The following is a 19,093-nucleotide window of genomic DNA, read 5'->3' as shown; positions in this document are numbered from 1 at the left end:
TCCACAGGACTGTTGTTACCCTGTAAATTGTTTGTTATTTAAACTAGTGTACCCATCATTTCTGACTGGATCTTTTTTATGCTGTTGAGGTTCTCACTAAGTTCCTTGAGCATCTTTAAAACTAGTGTTTTGAATCTGCATCTGATAGATTGCTCATCTCCATTTTGTTTAGTTCTTTTTCTGGAGTTTTGATCTCTTCTTTCATTTGGGCCATGTTTCTTTGTCTCCTCATTTCATCAGCCTCTGTGTGTTTGTTTTTATGTGTTAGGTAGTGCTGCTAAGACTTCGTGTCTTGGAAGTATGGCCTGATATAGTAGGTGTCCTGTAGGGTCAAATGGCACAGCCTCCCCTATCACCAAAGCTGGGTACTCAAGGTATGCCCTTTGTGTGGGCTGAGTACACCCTCTTGTAATTGAGCCTTGGTTTCTGTTGGCAGATCAATGGGAGAGATTTACCCAGGCCAGTCAGTCAGCTGCGAGGATTGGCTATGACCACTGACCACCAACTTCAGACCCCTGTGGGGGATCAGCTGTGCAGGATCAGGGTGGTGGTGCTCCAATGAGGTCTGTAGCTACCCACTGGGTGTGCAGGCCCTGGGGTTTTCCGGATGGTGCAGGCCAAGGTCAGCCCCCACCTGTGTTTTGCCTGGGACCATCCTGCCTGAGCTATCAAGCAATCTGAGATGGCTGCTACTTGTGCTGGGCTTGGAGATTTTCTGGTGAAGCCAAACTGCAAATCTAGGCTGGCTGCTGCTAGTGCTGGGCCTGGGGCCCCTTAGCAAGAGGTTCAGGGGCTAGGGACTCACTGAGGCTGGCTGTTGCTAGTTTGAAAGGTTTTAAGATGTTGTGAAGCATGAGCCAAGGCCAGCCGTTCATATGGAAAAGCCACTATTAACAGCTGTAAGTTGGGTGGGACAGAGCTTCAGGGGATCTCCATGGTGGGGCAAAGAATGTTATCCAGGTTGATGGAATCTCAGATATGGCACCCATCTGCCAACTCTGTAGCTTTGTGCAGGGAGGGTCAGAAAAAGAACAATGGGCTCTCCCTGCCTTTCTGTCTGGGGAAGAGTTGTCCCCGAGCTCTCACCTTGATGCCAGACTCTTCAATTTCTCCCCATGTGCCACTGGTGCCTTTCATGCTGCTACCCTGGTGCTGGAGCTCAGATGGAGTGAGTTTGAGTAGGTGAATCCTCGTGTGTGTTCTTTTAAGAGGAAGTGCTTGGGACTCCAGAAGTTTATTCCACTAACTGAGTTCCCACTGGTTTTTGCATCCAGAAGTTATGGAGGCTTATCTTCCTGGCACTGAAACCTTGGGCTGGGGGCCCTATAGTGAGGATGGGACTCCTTTCTTCCGAGATATCCCTCCTGAATTTTTATGCACCATATGTAGATGTGGAACCAATCTGTTCTGTGTCTGTGCCTTCCTACCAGTCTGGATGGATGTGGTTTCTTTAATTCTGTAGTTGTCAGACATCCACTCAACTTGATTTCTGACGGTTCTGAGTAATGGTTTATTTTACTTTTCAATTGCAGTTGGCAGTTCATCATTTTTAATAGCTAAAGAATAAAAAAACTGAAGTGCCTCTTACACAGCTTAAATATTTATCAGTAATAGACTGGTAATAAAATAAACACAGCTTTTAAAGGTATAACATAGGTATTGCTATCTAAATTCTAAGTAGAAGAAACTACAAGATATATTTTTAAATTAAATAATGTAACCTACTGTTTATACTATCTTTCTTCCTGGGTGTAAAAATTTAATATACACATACACATCAGTACAGAATATTCTGAAAGGTTACACAAGTAACTTTACAGTGGTTGCCTCTGGAAAGAGTTGGAAAGTTAGTTTTTATTATATATCCCTTGAGATTATTTACATTTTTGCTATATGTACACCTTGTGTTTTTGATTTTTAAAATTGTTAATTAAAGAATAAAGCAACACTTTGACATAAAATACAGTCTTTTCAAAAAGCTTAGGAATGGAATGTAGTGGCAGCATGATAGCGAAACTCAATCAGGTGACGTTGTAATCAGGTGACATTGTAATCAGGTGACATTGTTTTCTCCACCTGTGATTGGGATGGTTTTTAGTTCTGGTTGACAGAGTAAGGAATGATATTAACATGTAATAAACATCTTAACATCTTAAATGGTCTTGAAGGCTTTCATTGGCCCCCTCTTTTATTACTTTTCTCCTTATTCCTCCTGCAAAATGCCAAACACAGCCCTGGTTGAGGGCTTTTCTTTTGGTGGTCCTGCTACCTGTACCCTCTTCCTTCAGATACCTACAAGGCATATAATAAACCCTTTAGGTTTGTGCTTCAGTGTAGAGAAAGGCCTTCCTCAACCTCCCTACATAAAATAGATTAAAATAGAGTGTCTTGGTCATTTTGGGATGCCATTAGAAAAATAACAGACTCAGTGTCCTAAACAACCAAAGTTTATTTCTTTCAGTTCTGGAGGCTGGTAAGTCCAAGATCAAGGTGCTGGTCAGTTTGTTTACTGTACAGGCTGTCTTCCTGGTTATGTCCTCACATGACAGAGAAAGAGCGCAGTCACCTCTCTTTTGTCTCTTCTGCTAAGGTCATCTCATTTATGAGGGATCTACCCTCATGGTCTAGTTATCTCTCAAAGGCCCAGCATCCAAATGCCATCACAGCAGGGATTAGAGTTTCGACAGGAATCATAGGGGGGCACAAACATTCAATCCAAAGCACAGAGTAACTTCTGCCATCTCTCTGGCCCCTCCTTACCCTGCTTCTCCTCATTTTTCTTCATAGCACTTACCACCTGGTTATTTATGTATATGTATAAAATTTCTCAAGGTCAGGAACTTTTTCTATTTTGTTATATTATTTTATTATATATATTATTTCTGTGTGTATGATAGAGCCTCATGCATAGCAGATGCTTAGTAAATACTTAGTAAATGAAAGATGAACAACATTTTTGAATGAGTTGAATTTCAAAAATTTTAAAACATACTATTAGATATCTGTGATAAAACCAAAGTTTTTAAATTTCTTCCTGCAAGATCTTACCTTTCAGTGAAGCATTTAAATAGTTAATTTTCTTTGGCAGAGCAAGAATATGATCCTGGACCAAGCCTTTAAATATATAACCGAATTGAAAAGGCAAAATGATGAACTCCTGCTTAATGGAGGAAACAATGAACAAGGTAAGTATTTTTTCTTCCTTTTTGTTGCGTGTGGTTTTTTTTTTTTTTTTTTATGTTCAGGCGTTTGCATCACAACCAACTTCTATTAGTATACAGAAGGCTTTTTTGACCAAAAACATTAGTAAGACCATGCATTCAGTCAGTCTGGGAGGATAGTGTTGCAAATAAATTCATCTTAGTTTATCTTCTTCCCCCATTCTGTGAGCAGTTCTAATATTGCAGGCATATGTAATTCTGACTTTGGACTACTCTGTTTTTTGTTTGCTTAACTCATAAATAATGCTGGATCTCCTGTATTCTACGTGGGTCTTCCAGCTAGGGGGAGTCCGTAAGAGAATGTAGTGGGGGAATCCTGCTCATTGTAACTTAAAAACAAGATAAAGATACGCCTGTGCCAAGACTTAATTGTGAATTTATTCAAAAGGCCACACACTTAGTTTATAATTACTTATATTACATATAAGTATGCATTAAACTGATTATTTAATGATATTTGATTTTTAGATAAAGGTGAGTCTTTCTGTGTTATCAAATGAGTCTCTTTTTTCACTTGAACTGAGAATGGGTTTCCTTATAACAGCTGAAAATAAAAGTACCACAGGCAAGTGTAAAGCTCACAGTAGGCCAGTTTGAATTGTCATTTATTTATGTTTCTGACAAGAGCAGAGAGAATTTCCTGCAACAACTCAGAAGGTCCCATTAAAAGGTGAGAAACAAAGGCAGAATTTGTGGAGGTGGCAGCAGTCCTGGGTTGTGTTTAAGAGAAGCAGGAAGAATATTAGAAAGTATATTCAGAAAGTCAGGTCCAGAATTTCCTTGTTTACTTTTATTTTCTTTAAAAATTTTTTAAAAAGATTTTGTTTATTTCTAGAGAAGGGAAGGGAGAAACAGAGGGACATCAGCGTGTGGTTGCCTCTCAGGTGCTCCCAACTGGGGATCTGTCCCACAACCCAGGCATGTGCCCTGACCAGGAATTGAACTGGCGACCCTTTGGTTCACAGGCTGGCACTCAGTCCACTGAGCCACAACAGCCAGGACCTTGTTTACTTTTAGTTAGATAACAACTTATCCCCTCAACGTGGTCAGCTGTCTTTTATAGTGCGGACCCTGTCTTATAATGCTGTCAGGTTGTTAGGTACATAGTCTGTGTTTGAGGCACCCCATGAAAGGGATGTTAAGGCTAGAATGACTTTTCTAATGAGGGCCTCTTGTTTCGCAGCCCAGTGGCTGAGACAGTTGAGTTACCTTAGGCAAAAGGGAAACTACTGAAAAAATACAAGTTGCAGGGGGCTCAGGAAGAGCTGAACAGCATGGCCAGGGGTTCAAGCAGCAAATGAGGCAGCTTAGGTGTAACCATGTTGCCATTTCTGTCCTTTCTTTGGTTCTTTTTTGTGTATCTCTTCCATCTTCTTTCCATCTCCCAGCAGTTTTCTCCATATTGTACACGACAGTCTAGAGAGTGGTCCGAGCAGTGGCCTTGGGAGTCAGTCCCACTTGGGTTTGTGTGTCGGTTTCATTTATCACTCACATGCCTCTGGCCAGTTACTTAACCTTTCCAAGTCTCAGTTTCCTTATTTTAAAATGAGGATAATCATAGTATAGTATCTGTCCGATTGACTTTAGACAAATTCCATAACTACTCTGAGCTTGCCTGTCACATCTGAAATGGTGATGACAACAGATAGTTCCCATCTCATGGTAGTTATGAAGATTAAAAGAGAAAATTCTGGTAAAGCATTTAAAGTCTGCCACATAGTAAATGTTTCATAAATACTATCTGTTGTGATTGTTGTTGTTATTATTAAATGAAACAATGAATGAAAAGGGCCAGGCATATACAGTAAGTGTGTGAGGAGTAACAACAACCATTATTATTCTGTCCGTACTGATTATTTTAATTTCTAATGTCCATGGAACATTAACATTTTTTCCCCTGTGTCTCTGAGCCTAAATATCTGAGGAAAATAATCTGCTAGTCTCAGTTTATCCTTGTCAGAACAGAACTCTGCATTTCAGGCTACCTCACAGGGCATTGTCCTTGAGGATTGTCTTGTTTTTGGCAGGAGGAGTGGGGAGAGTACCTACCACTGTGGCAAGGCAGGTAGGGATGTATGAGGTCGAGGAGCGTAAGTAGCAGCAGCCCAGGCTGCCCCGTGAGTAGGGTCCAGGGGTGGGGCTGTCTCCCTTAGAAGGGAATGGGGTGTGACATCTTTATTTCTCAGTAGTGTACATACGTGGGCCCTGCCAAGGAAAAGGCAAGTTTCATCGTTGATGCTTTCCTCCATGCTCTACCACTTTACTTCTTACATGTTCTGCTTGGTCTTTATTGTTTAAAAGGGTACAATAGAAACTAGTTAAAGCCATTTATAAAAGAGACTCTAGCCCTGGCTGGTGTAGCTCAGTGGATGGAGTTCAGGCTGCGAACTAAAGAGTTGCTGGTTCAATTCCCAGTCAGGGCACATGCCTGGGTTGTGGGCCAGCTCCTCACTGTGGGGCATATGAGAGGCAACCATACATTGATCTTTCTCTCTCTCCCTTCCCCTCTCTCTAAAAATAAATAAATAAAACCTTTAGAAAAAGAGAGAGAGATTCTATTACCACTATGAGTAATGTTAGCTGTTGTAGCATTTAAATGCTGTTCTATTGAAGTTCGGTATTACGTTCCTACATGTTACCATGACATCAGTGTGTCTTCTCTTGCTTTACCTTTGTAGCTGCCATATTGGGAGTTTTTGAATTGGGAGTTTTAACATTTCTACATTATGAGTAATTTTCATCTTTTGAGTTATTGATCTTTAAAAATATATACTTTAAAAATATGGGATAGAGGTTTGAGATACCATCCTAAAAAGGAGAAAGCTTTTATTAGGGCATGCTGGATATTCTCAGTTGAGGTATTTACAGTGCTTGAATTAGATTTCTGTAGTTTTAGTATACAGTTCTTAAGTTATTGTAAATACTGACATTCACAGGTAACTTTTTCATTTTTATTTTTAATATTGTAGCTGAAGAAATTAAAAAGCTACGTAAACAACTGGAAGAAATTCAAAAAGAAAATGGCCGATATATTGAATTACTAAAAGCAAATGACATATGTTTATATGACGATCCCACAATCCACTGGAAAGGAAATCTTAAAAATGCAAAGGTCTCTGTTGTTATTCCCAGTGACCAGGTTCAGAAAAACATTATTGTTTATTCCAATGGGAGTCAGCCTGGTGGAAACGGCCAGGGAGCAGCTGTTCAGGGGATCACCTTTAATGTTGGTCATAATTTGCAAAAGCAAACTGCCAATGTGGTGCCAGTACAGAGGACTGGCAATCTTGTGACTCCTGTGTCTATTTCTGGAGTTTACCCTTCTGAAAACAAGCCATGGCATCAGACTGCAGTTTCTGCATTGGCTGCCAACCAGCCCGTTCCTCTTTGTCTTCCGGCTACCGTTCCTGCTCAAAATATTCTCGAGCTTTCCACCTCCGAAAGCGAATCAAATGTTCTTGGTGCCACCACTGGCCCCCTGATTGCTGTTCCCGTTGGGCCTGAACCTCACCAACATTGTCCCTTGCACACAAGTCTAAATGACCAAAATTCTTCTGAAAATAAGAATGGGCAAGAGAACCCCAAATTATTGAAGAAAATAGTCCCTTGTACCACAAGTATCCCCTCCAGCTCCTCAGCAGCTGCCACTAAAGTGAACCATGGAGGCAAGACCTGCCCGAGTATACTGGATTTCAGAAGTGATTTTCAAACCACCTTTGTAGTTTCAGTTACCACCACAGTCTGTTCCCAGCCTCCTAGATCTGCAAGTGATTCCTGTCCAATGAGCATTAGCAAGGGTGCAGACTCAGCAAGTGTCAGCACAGCAGTGGCCCCGCCTGCCCCTGGAGGAGGGAAGACCACCACTCCTGTAAGCACTCTTTCTGCAAACCCTTTGGATAATGGCTGGGCTCGCTCTTGTTCTTTGCCTTCTTCAGCTGTTAGTGCTTCAGATATGAAAAACATTAATAGCCTTACTCGAATTTCCTCAGCTGGAAATACTCAGACAACGTGGACTACTTTGCAACTGGCAGGAAACACTATTCAGCCCTTAAGCCAGACACCATCTTCTGCTGTGACTCCAGTATTAAATGAGTCTGGTACTAGCCCCACCACAACGAACCACAGTAGACACAGATCTACCGGGGTCAACTTGAATAATTCCTTTCCAGCAGATGGGCAGCCAGTTGAGCAAGTAATTGTAACCTTGCCTTCTTGTCCATCCTTACCTATGCAGCCACTAATTGCCCAGCCACAAGTTAAATCTCAGCCCCCCCAAAATATCCTTCCATTGAATTCAGCAATGCAAGTGATTCAGATGGCTCAGCCAGTTGGGACAGCTGTTAATGCAGCTCCAGCTAATCAAAATGTTATCATTCTTCAGCCTCCCAGCACCACTCCATGCCCAACAGTGATGAGGGCAGAGGTTCCCAACCAAACCGTAGGTCAGCAGATAGTAATCATACAGGCAGCTAATCAAAATCCTTTGCCCCTCCTCTCAGCTCCAGCTCCCAGTTCTGTTCGGTTTCCTGTCAATGGAGCCAATGCTATAATAGGGTCTAATTCAGTACAAAATGTTTCGACTCCACAGACTTTTGGGGGAAAGCATCTTGTCCACATATTACCAAGACCTTCATCATTATCAACATCTAATTCAACACAAACTTTTTCTGTTACCATGTCAAACCAACAACAGCCTCAAACCATTTCTTTAAATGGACAGCTCTTTGCTTTGCAGCCTGTGATGTCTTCATCAGGAACTACAAACCAAAACCCTATGCAAATTATTCAGCCTACCACCAGCGAAGATCCAAATACCAATGTTGCCCTGAATACGTTTGGCGCTTTGGCCAGCCTCAATCAAAGCATATCACAGATGGCTGGGCAAAGCTGTGTACAATTGTCTATTAGCCAGCCTGCCAACCCTCAAACTGCTGCAAATAGTCAAACCACCCCAGCTAACTCTGTTTCATTAACAGCAACTGTAGCATCTCCCATGACAACAGATAGTTCAGCCACACTACCCAGTATTTATAATTTAGTGACTACTCCCTCAGTGAACACTGTAGCGTGTTTGTCTAATGTGAAATCAAAAAGGTTGAATAAGAAGCCAGGTGTCAAGAAACACTTAGCAGCTAACAAGTCAGCATGCCCCCTGAATTCAGTCAGAGATGTGAGCAAAGCAGACGGCCCCAGCACCGAAGGCTCAGCAGAGCCACCGTGTAATGCTGGACTGCTGGAAAGCCCCCCTCTTGTGTTGCCATCTGTCGCTGTGTCCCAGGCAAAGAGTACTGTAAGTCTTTCTGGTTCACATCCTTTGGATGTTCTGAATTCAGAATCAGTGACAACTGAGTCTTTACCCAAATCTAAGTCAGCAGAAGAGTTTAATTCATCCTCCCACGAATCTGTAACAAGTGAACATTTAGCAATGGCCTCAGCAAAATCCAAAGATTCTGCCCCCATAGTGGAACGAGAGACATCTCAGGATAAGCTACCGACGAGTTTGGCGTTGTCCGATGCTGCCAAACCCTGTACTTCAGCCAACATGTTGATTTCACCTTCAGATGATCCCCACATTTTGGTTTCTCAGGTTTCTGATTTGTCATCTGCCACGAGCACCACAAGTACCGATTCTGTTTCTGAGGTAGAAATCATTGCTGAACCTTGCAGAGTTGAGCAAGATTCATCAGATAGAATGCAAACCCCAGGTCTCTTAAAGGAGCAAGGTTTAACTGCATTGCTATCTGGCCTTGCTAAAGAAAAAGACCCTCAGAAATCATCTCTTTCAGACCAGATGGGCCATCCTGACTTTTCTTCAGAAAATTCTAAAATAGTTGATTCAAGTATTGATTTCCATCCCAAACAGGAGTTGTTACTGATGAACAGTGAGGATAGAGATCCAGGACAGCATCATTCCTGCACCCCTGACCACGAGGGTATTCACGGTTCTTTGCTCAGCAGTAGGCAGGCTGACTCTCCCATGTCAACCAGCTCTGGCAGTAGTCGTAGTTTCTCAGTTGCATCCATGCTTCCTGAAACAACCAGAGAGGATGTCACCAGCAATGTAACAACTAATACGTGTGACAGCTGTACCTTTGTAGAGCAAACTGATATAGTTGCTCTCGCAGCAAGAGCTATTTTTGACCAGGAGAACCTTCAGAAGGGAAGACCTGGCACCCAGGCTGATATAAGGGAAGTTACTTCAAAGCCTTCTGAAGCATCATCTTTAGAAGGAGACCAGCCTTTCAAAACACAGATCTCTAAAGAGAATGGCCCAGGTCAGGCAGAATCAACACCAAATGAATTTAATTCTCAGGATTCAATCGAAGCAACTATGGATAGGCCCCTTGAAAAACCAAGTTGTTCTGTAGGAATTAAAACGTCAAATGCCTCTTTGCAGGTTTCGACTTGTCAGCCACCAAACATCACCAGTTTAAGTGTGAATAATCTTATCCATCAGAGCAGCATCAGCCATCCTCTCGTCAGCTGTGCTGGATTAACCCAAACTTCAGAGCAAACAGCTGTTCCTGCTTCAGTTAATCTGACTGTTTCATCTAGTTCCTATGGCAATCAGCCTCCTGGGCCATCTCTGATGACTGAATATTCCCAAGAACAACTAAATACTATGACTGGTACTATACCAAATCCACAGATTCAAGAGCCACTCTTAAAGCCAAGTCATGAAAGCCGTAAGGACTCTGCTAAACGTGCTGTCCAAGATGACCTTCTACTGTCTTCAGCTAAACGTCAAAAGCATTGTCAGCCAGCCTCCCTCAGGCTTGAAGGTATGTCCCTGATGAGCCGAACTCCAGACAGCATTTCTGATCAAACTCAAATTATGGTTAATCAGATCCCTCCCAACTCTTCAAACTCAGTTGTGCCTATTAGCAACTCAGCACATGCAGATGGCCTTACACGATTATTTCCACCTACTAACAACTTTGTGGCCCCTGCACTGAGGCAAGCTGAAGTTCAGTGCAGTTCTCAGCCTTCAGTTGCTGAGCAGCAGCAAACCCAGGCCAGTCAACATCTGCAGGCCCTGCAACAGCATGTTCCAGCTCAAGGGGTATCTCACCTACACAGTAACCATCTCTACTTGAAGCAGCAGCAACAGCAGCAAGCAGGGCAGTTAAGAGAGAGGCATCATTTATATCAACTGCAGCATCACATACCTCATGCAGAGAGCTCTGTCCACTCTCAGCCCCATAATGTCCACCAGCAGAGAACTCTGCAACAGGAAGTTCAGATGCAGAAAAAGAGGAATCTTGTTCAGGGCACTCAGGCCTCTCAGCTTTCCTTACAACCGAAGCACCATGGGACTGACCAGTCCCGACCCAAGAGTAGTCAGCCACATCCCCACCATCCGCAGATACAGCAACAGATGCAGCAACACTTTGGAAGCTCCCAGCCAGAGAAGAGTTGTGAAAACCCTTCAACTAGCCGGAACCACCACAACCATCCCCAGAACCATCTCAGTCAAGATATTCTGCACCAGCAGCAGGATGTTGGAAGCAGGCAGCAAGGATCAGGGGTTTCTTCTGAACATGTATCCGGGCATAATCCAATGCAAAGGCTCTTGACATCAAGAGGCATGGAACAGCAAATGGTGTCCCAACCAAGTATTGTGACTAGACCTTCAGATATGACCTGTACTCCACACAGACCAGAGAGAAATAGAGTTTCAAGTTATTCTGCTGAGGCACTCATTGGGAAGACATCTTCTAACTCAGAGCAGAGAATGGGTATATCGATTCAGGGTTCTAGAGTTTCAGATCAGCTTGAAATGAGAAGTTATCTTGATGTACCCAGAAATAAGGGTTTGGCCATTCATAATATGCAAGGTCGTGTGGACCACAACGTTGCCTCAGAGATCCGCCTTTCTGACTGTCAGACGTTTAAACCCGCTGGATCCATTCAACAGCCCCAGAGTAATTTTGAAGTACAGTCTTCAAGAAATAATGAAATAGGTAACTCTGTATCGTCAATGAGGAGTATGCAGTCTCAGGCTTTTCGAATTAGTCAAAACCCTGGTCCACCACCAATTGACCGCCAAAAGAGATTACCTTATCCACCAGTTCAGAGCATCCCAACAGGAAATGCTATCCCAGCAAGGGACAGTGAAAATACATGTCATCAAAGTTTCATGCAGAGTTTACTTGCCCCTCATCTTAGTGATCAGGTCATTGGAAGCCAGAGATCACTCTCAGAACATCAGAGGAATACACAGTGTGGTCCATCCCCTGCTATTGAATATAATTGTCCCCCAGCTCATGAAAGTGTCCATATTAGAAGAGAGAGTGAAAATCAGAATAGGGAAAGTTGTGATATGTCCTTAGGTGCAATTAACACCAGGAACAGCACCTTGAATATTCCTTTTTCAAGTTCTTCTTCCTCAGGAGATATTCAAGGCCGAAACACAAGTCCCAATGTTTCTGTACAGAAGTCCAATCCCATGAGGATTACTGACAGTCATGGGACCAAGGGCCACATGAACCCTCCAGTCACAACCAACATGCATGGGGTTGCAAGGCCAGCTTTGCCACACCCATCTGTGTCTCATGGAAATGCTGATCAAGGGCCTCCTGTACGTCAAACTAATTCTTCAGTTCCTCAGCGATCAAGGCATCCCTTGCAAGACAGCAGTGGTTCCAAAATTCGTCAGCCTGAACGGAATCGTTCTGGAAACCAAAGGCATAGTAATGTCTTTGATCCAAGTCTTCCCCATCTTCCTCTGTCTGCTAGTGGCAGTATGATTCTTGGACGCCAACAACCCACTACAGAAAAGAGAGGAAGTATTGTTCGTTTCATGCCTGATAGCCCACAAGTACCTAATGATAATTCAGTGCCTGATCAGCATACACTATCACAAAATTTTGGTTTTCCTTTTATTCCTGAGGGTGGCATGAATCCACCAATAAATGCTAATACTTCTTTCATTCCACAGGTTACTCAGCCTAGTGCCACTCGAACTCCAGCCCTCATCCCTGTAGATCCCCAAAATACTTTACCTTCCTTCTATCCCCCATACTCTCCTGCTCACCCTACACTGTCCAACGACATTTCAATCCCCTATTTTTCAAATCAAATGTTCTCAAATCCTAGCACAGAGAAGGTAAACAGTGGAAGTTTAAATAACCGATTTGGGTCAATTTTGTCTCCTCCAAGACCTGTTGGTTTCGCTCAACCAAGTTTTCCTCTTCTCCCTGATATGCCACCAATGCACATGACCAACTCTCACTTATCCAATTTCAATATGACATCTTTGTTTCCAGAAATAGCTACAGCTCTTCCTGATGGCTCAGCAATGTCACCTTTGCTTACAATCGCAAACTCCTCCGCCTCTGACTCTTCCAAGCAGTCCACAAACAGACCTGCCCACAACATAAGCCATATTTTAGGTCATGACTGCAGTTCAGCTGTTTAAACACTGATAGACTAAAAGTAAATGTAACAGGTGAGATCACAACTGTATGTGTGTGCATGCACATGTACATGCATGTGCAGAGGGAGATTGCGTGTGTGTATGCCTTTGTGTTCAGATTATGAGACTGACGCGCTGCCTACTGCGCTGAGGGCACCTTCCTTTGTGTTCATATAATCAATTTCTAATTATCTTCTGAATGTCGGGAAGCCATGTCAGAGATGATGCAAATACTAGGTTGTCAAATTATCTTTCATTTTTAACTGCATCATGTGTTTTTTTATATTTTTCAAGCAGATTTGCATTTTGAAGTTTGATTTGTAATATTTCCTAAATATTAATCAGCTGCAAGTTGGGTGAGATAATCTTGGCATTTGTTGGGTAGTAGGAAGGAACCTAGGTTTTGAACTTGATTGTTGAAAGTATGTAAAATAGTTGAAATAGTTGAATTGTTCTCCAAAAATACAGATAATTCTATATAGTACAATGGCTTATAACCAAATGCTGTGTATGTCAGCATCTAGAATGGAATCTTACCCATGGCAGGTGTTGAATTATTATAGAATGAATGTCCATGGTTAAAGGCAAGCAGTTAGCAAATAAATGAGTTGTTTAAGGTCAGCCATTATTCCCAATATTCGGTTTAGGTAGAGGCTTCTTTTGTAACTATAACAGTAAATTATCTGAGTTTCATGTCTTGTTCCTCAAATTAGAGACCTATGTTATCCTTTAATGTGCCAAGATCCTTTAAAGCAAAGGTCTTCCTTAAACAGTTAGCCTTAAAAATAGAAAGCTAAAAAGAAAAGTACACAGATACCCTGCATTTTGTGCTTGCATTTTGCATCAGACCATAAGGATAAGAGCAGTTCTGTTGTGGAGTTTTGCATGCGTTCAGTCAAAGATTGTTGTTTCATCAGTTGTGTTTTGTTTTCATTAATTCTGTTTATTGATCTTGAAGTAAATTCTTTTACATTTGTTTAATCAGTAGGGAGTGGTCAGTAAACAGTGTGTTTGGAAACATAATTATTTGAGCCTTACTTTAAAAATATTTTGCAAGGTCTTAAGCTCTGTCCTAATTTTCAGTTATTGATATTTATGTTTAAAATATGGCATTGTATATTGCATTATTATCCTTCACAGTAGAATTATAATAAGATGAATTTGTTCAGTATTTTTCCTGATGGTAGATGTGAAATGGTGCTTCAGAAATTGTCTTTATATATGTCTGTGTGTATGTGTGAATGTGTGTGTACACATAGATTTTAAAGTATAAACTGGTCATTTAAAAATAGGCCTGCCATCTGAAAATGGGAAATTGAGACCCAAGACCTGCTGAAGTATAGAAAAACTTGATGTAGGGGTTTTAAAAAGCCCCACTGAAGTTACTAATAAACCTAAAAAAATATACGTATATACTTAAAGTTTTCAAAATTCAGTATAGAAGTCAACAACCGTATATGCTCGTATTCTCGAACCCACTAATTTTTGTTGTTATATTCTGCCAAAACTGGGATGAAGTGGGAGAGATTGTGGCAGAGCATATAAATTGTTCTGTCTGTTAACAAAGTGAACCCAAGGACCAGCATTTCCCCCTCTTCCTTAAAAAGCCTCCTAGGACTTGGTTAGAGCAGTGAACTCCAGTGAATACCTCTTCTAAAGACTCAGCAAAAGGGTCATCTGTGCCTCTTCAACTGTTCTTAACCAAACTTTCCCATCTACTCGTGCTGCGGATAGAAACAGCCTTCTGGGGGCAAAAAAATATATATTGTAAATGAGAAAAAACTTTTGTATTTTCTCCCTTCAAAATGATGGTGGCGAGGAATAGGAGAGCTTCATGAATAAGTTATTCCACAAGACCACATATAAAAACACAGTAGTTAGAAGTTTAAATTGAGAAAAAATGTGATATTTATTACTTGTTTTTAAATTATTTTAAGTGAGCTTTAAACTTTAACATTCAAGTTTTTCTTGGTACTTGAAAGATCCAATCTGCTCGTTTCAAGGACAGTTTTCAGTGTATTGTTTATTCTGTCTGCGTCTCACACAACCACACACGCACACGCACACAGTGGCTAGTGAGTTCTGCAGAATTGGGGGCTCTTAGGTATAATCGGAACTAAGGTAATAAGCTAAGGAGAAACTTAGTTTGAACATTGCAATGAAAAGGCCTCAAAGCCTGGAACTTTCAGATACTTCACTGTTGCATTGATTGTATTTTTCTCTTCAGCTCTGTTCAGAGGTACAGTTCTCAGAGCTTTCATTCCAAGCCTGTAACACTTTGATCCTGAATGATTCTTTATCCCTAAAGAAGGCTTCTCTGACCACCCTAGGAAAGATGTCACCATCTGCAAGTAATTTGGCTCCTGCTTACATGTAGCTCTAATTATTTTACAGAAATGTGTGTGTATATATGTATGGATATATGTATGTGTGTGTGTATATATGTATGTATCTATATATACACATACAGTGTGTATATGTGTATATATACACATATACGTATATATGTGTGTATATATATATATATATATATATATATATATATATATATATATATATGAGGTCATTTTACACAGGAACTCAAGTCTGTAAGGGTTCCGAGCATAGTAATTTTATTTAACTTAAAAGCACAAGTGTATGAGATCTACCAGCAGTATTGAGTACATGATAATTAGAGCTACCTGATTTTGGGGGTGGAATTTATCTTAATATGTAGTGATCTCAGGATATCATTTTTGGCAAAGGATTGGCAGAGAGCATAGTCAATTTTGGTTATAGTAAATTTAATGTTATCCTTGGCTTGCTAATATATGACTATAGCATGTAAAACCATTTTGACAAATAATTTTTTAATTTTGGAAATACACAAGCTTATGTGTGAGTTGTAAATGAGAGTCACTGATTCAATCAATTTTCTCTTGGTATTATTAATCACATGGAATCAGTTACAGAAAGTGGTTGATTCCTCTAAACATTTAACACAGTAACTTCTGATGAGGTGAAAACTTTGAGATTTTTCATCACGTATAAACTTTTAGTGTGTGAATCATAGATAAAACAAATCAAGTTTTGTGTAATTTTTTTTATTTGTACAAACAGGTTGTTTTGGAATGTTTTTTACCACTTCAGGACATTTATTTTTTGTTTTTATTGTGAGACCCTCTGGTGGTGTCAGAGATGGTCCCTGTTTCCAAGGAAGGACTGAAAATTCCAGAGTGATCATGCTTCATACAATTTTATATATCAAACTGTGGGGAGAGAAAAATGAGGAAGGAATGTTCTTTTGCCGCCATTTTCAGTCACATATCAAGGTGTACTTCAACGAGGATAAACTTTTAAAATCAGCTTTTTAAAGTAAAAAATTATTTAAGCAAATTTATTTAAAATTATTTTAATGATAATTCACTTGCCTTGCTCTTGCCTTCTAACATTGGCCATTTCCTGGAGGGGCTGAAATGTCTATCCCTCTCCCCCCAAAAATGTGGGAACACATTTAATGGGAGTAAAGTTTTAAAAATTTGAGAAAGCGTAATGACTTACATAAACTTATCTTCTTAGCAATATCCTTCCTTTGATACATAGGTTCCTAGGCTATTCTTTTCATCCATCTGCTCTGTTAAACAGGTGACAGGGAATCTGGTCATTTCCTTAGTGTGATGATTGCTCCTTTGCCTTGAAACATTTATTGGGCACACTATCTATTGGGTCAGTGTGTGACCAGAAGTCATATTCCCAAATAGATGATTCCCAATTTCTGGTTTAGGGAACTAATAAGTCACCCAATCTCTCAAAACAGAAGTAAGTCAAAATTGATTTAAAATATTTAATGTGCCATATAGTTCTGTTCCTTGTTTTAATGAGCATCCCCCTGCCCTCCATGGAGTGAGGAAAGGGCAAAGCTGATCCCGAAAGACAGCTTTAGGTTGCTATCCTTAGGAACCTGGATGTCATTGTAATTCTGTTGTCTATGTAAACCCTGCCTTTGCCTGGAGATAATTGCCTGTGGCTTTGTACATCCAGAGGGCAGTAGTAATAGCCAGAGAAACTAATGTGAAGTTACTCTGTGAGTGATGATTTATGGTACTTAAATGCACATTAAAGGCCAGAAAATAGTTTCTTGAGATACCTTTTTGGCTACTCTTTCTCCTTCACCAGAGTTTGACATAAAGGGGTCCTTTTTTGGACTTAACCATATTTTCCCTGTATTCTGGACTTCCTGTGTGAGCCTGAGAGTTTTCTGTTGAGTCTGTGGGGGACATCAAGATTAAATTGAGGCAGTCCAGATATGCCAGGAGGAAGGGTTAAGGGCCTTCTTGGACAGAGTTTCTTTCTAGTTCTGCTCACATGCCTCTTCTCTGGTACTGCACTTTACTGAAACTGTGCCTCTGGTCCTAAGACCAGCCATTGGAACATACTACTCACCTGCTCCTCTGTTACAGCAAAGACCAGCCAGGATGGTACCTGTCAAGTAATCAAACACCTGGAAGACAAGTACAGTTGATGTTTCTCACTGTTGCCTTATCATTCTCTGAGCCATCTTCGATTCCAAACTTGTAAAAACAACAGCAAACAAACTTACTAGGTAGAAGCAAAACTCCTTTTAAACTCTGCTTGTATGTGTTGGTCATCTAACATCCTTATTTCTAGATTTGTGCAAACCACAACATCCTTATTTATAGATTTGTGTAATCTTTTTTCGTCTTGTGCATGTGTTCAGATGCTACATAAACACGAGCCAACTTGCATTGAAAATATTGGCATAATATCCAAATCGGTGTTGTTTTTGATGATTGCATAATCCTCATTAGAGATATCATGAGTCGTAGAAGATAACTGTTTGCAGTTTAACCTTTTGAAAAATGATCCTGAATATGTATTTATTTTGGGGGGTCAGCTGTGTGTTTGGTTTCCATCATACTGTGTCACAGGAACTTAATGTTTACTCCCGCCAGATGCCCTCTTCACTTTTCTGAATCTCTGTTCCCCATCCCCTGAGTCTGAAAACCATTTTTCATCTGTGAGGTCATTGAGGCACTGGACTTGATTATGTTGGTAACTTTTAGGGGGAGTCGAACTGTTGATCTTCCAAGAAGAAAGGGACCAGACAGTGTTGCTTAAAATGCTGCAATTGTGTTACTGTGAAGAAAAGATTTGCTTCCACTTTCAGCAGGCCGTAATGTATTCATTCTGGTGAAAAATATGTGGGGAAATCTGAGACATAATCACCTTCACAAACTACAGATACACTGGGCGGGAAGCTTACTGTTAGGGCAGTCACCAGAAACAACCCTATAACCGTAATGCTTTCAATATGTAATAGTTGTAGCTATTTCCATGCCAGCAATGTCCGCTGTGCACTGTGTCCTATTACTGTAAATCACCTTGTTTATTATTCTAATGGGAGTTAACTTGTTTTGTAATGAAATCCAGAGCAGATATGTATAATATGATCAGGATTGTCCTACTGTTGTAAATAAGAATAAGGTCCTGTTTATTTTGACATCTTTTTACAAATGCATTGTATTAGGGTGTGAATATTCCGAACCATGCTCTTGTTTAAAGTTTTGAAATTTTTATTGGTAAATGTAACATTTTAATGGTTGTAATAATTATTTGTATAGATATGAATATAGTATTTTATTTAAGAAAATAAACTTTGCATTTTTGCATTGTGAATTCTGTCTTTCCTGGTCATGGCATGTGCTACTAAAGCCTGGTATGAAAACAACTCCTCTCTAACGCTAAAGTCCTACATTCGAGTAATCTTTAAATAACTTTATTTTGCCAAAGGGTCTGAAATAATAATGTGACACATTTCCCCTGGGCATTGTGTTCCTGATTAGTCAACTTCAAATAAATCACAATTATGAGCAGCACTATTTTTAGAACAGACTATATACCTCTACCCTTATTGTAAATAAAACTAGAATTTCAGATCTAGAGGAACATTGAGAGAGGAGTTGGTTTACACCCTTCCTTGCATTTTATAGTGGAGGAGACTAAAGCATAGAACTTCAGGACGAGAATCAGGTCTTCCGTTACTGCCACGTGAGCTTGGTCACCTCTCACCAGCATTTGCCCAAGTTTCTCATAAGTTTGAGGGAGAAAACACGCCACAGAGGAGCTTGTAGAGGATAAAGCTATATAAAGCTGAAGTGCCTATAAGTTAAACTAGTATTTAGGGGTAGCCTGGAGATGTAAAAATGATCAATTCAAGAAGTGATGGAGGTCAAGATAATGGATACTTTTTAATAATAGGGCAGTGGTATCAAGAATGGTACTGCAAAAATGAAGTACTCAGGTGTTTATTTCATTTACACCTGAAGTTTTTGTCTTGCAAATGTATAAATATATCTGCAAATTAAAACAAGTAGGGATCATTAACTCCTCCAGGTCCTACAGGAAATTAGAATATTTTCCTTGTTCCAACTTCTCGGGAGTTCAGATTAAAACT

At 40.5% G+C, this 19,093-nt stretch overlaps 1 protein-coding gene across 6 annotated transcripts in view; it reads left to right on the top strand.

The window, feature by feature from the left end:
• Positions 1 to 18,315, top strand: part of USF3 (upstream transcription factor family member 3) — a 58,662-nt gene extending 40,347 nt beyond the window's left edge. For all 6 annotated transcript variants that reach the window (XM_037136834.2, XM_037136837.2, XM_037136833.2 and 3 more), the window contains 2 exons: positions 3,089 to 3,185; positions 6,191 to 18,315. In XM_037136834.2, coding sequence (XP_036992729.2) covers positions 3,089 to 3,185; positions 6,191 to 12,642 — 6,549 coding nt within the window. In that variant the 3' untranslated portion in view covers positions 12,643 to 18,315. The remainder of the gene's footprint in view (positions 1 to 3,088; positions 3,186 to 6,190) is intronic.
• The last annotated feature ends 778 nt before the right edge of the window (positions 18,316 to 19,093 follow it).

The sequence above is a fragment of the Artibeus jamaicensis genome, unplaced genomic scaffold (assembly GCF_021234435.1).
Source record: "Artibeus jamaicensis isolate MK-2021 breed Jamaican fruit bat unplaced genomic scaffold, CSHL_Jam_final contig_3126, whole genome shotgun sequence".
In the NCBI taxonomy this organism is placed as follows: Eukaryota; Metazoa; Chordata; class Mammalia; order Chiroptera; family Phyllostomidae; genus Artibeus; species Artibeus jamaicensis.
The sequence above is the reverse complement of the archived record's forward strand: the minus strand, read 5'-3'. Positions and strand labels throughout refer to the sequence as shown.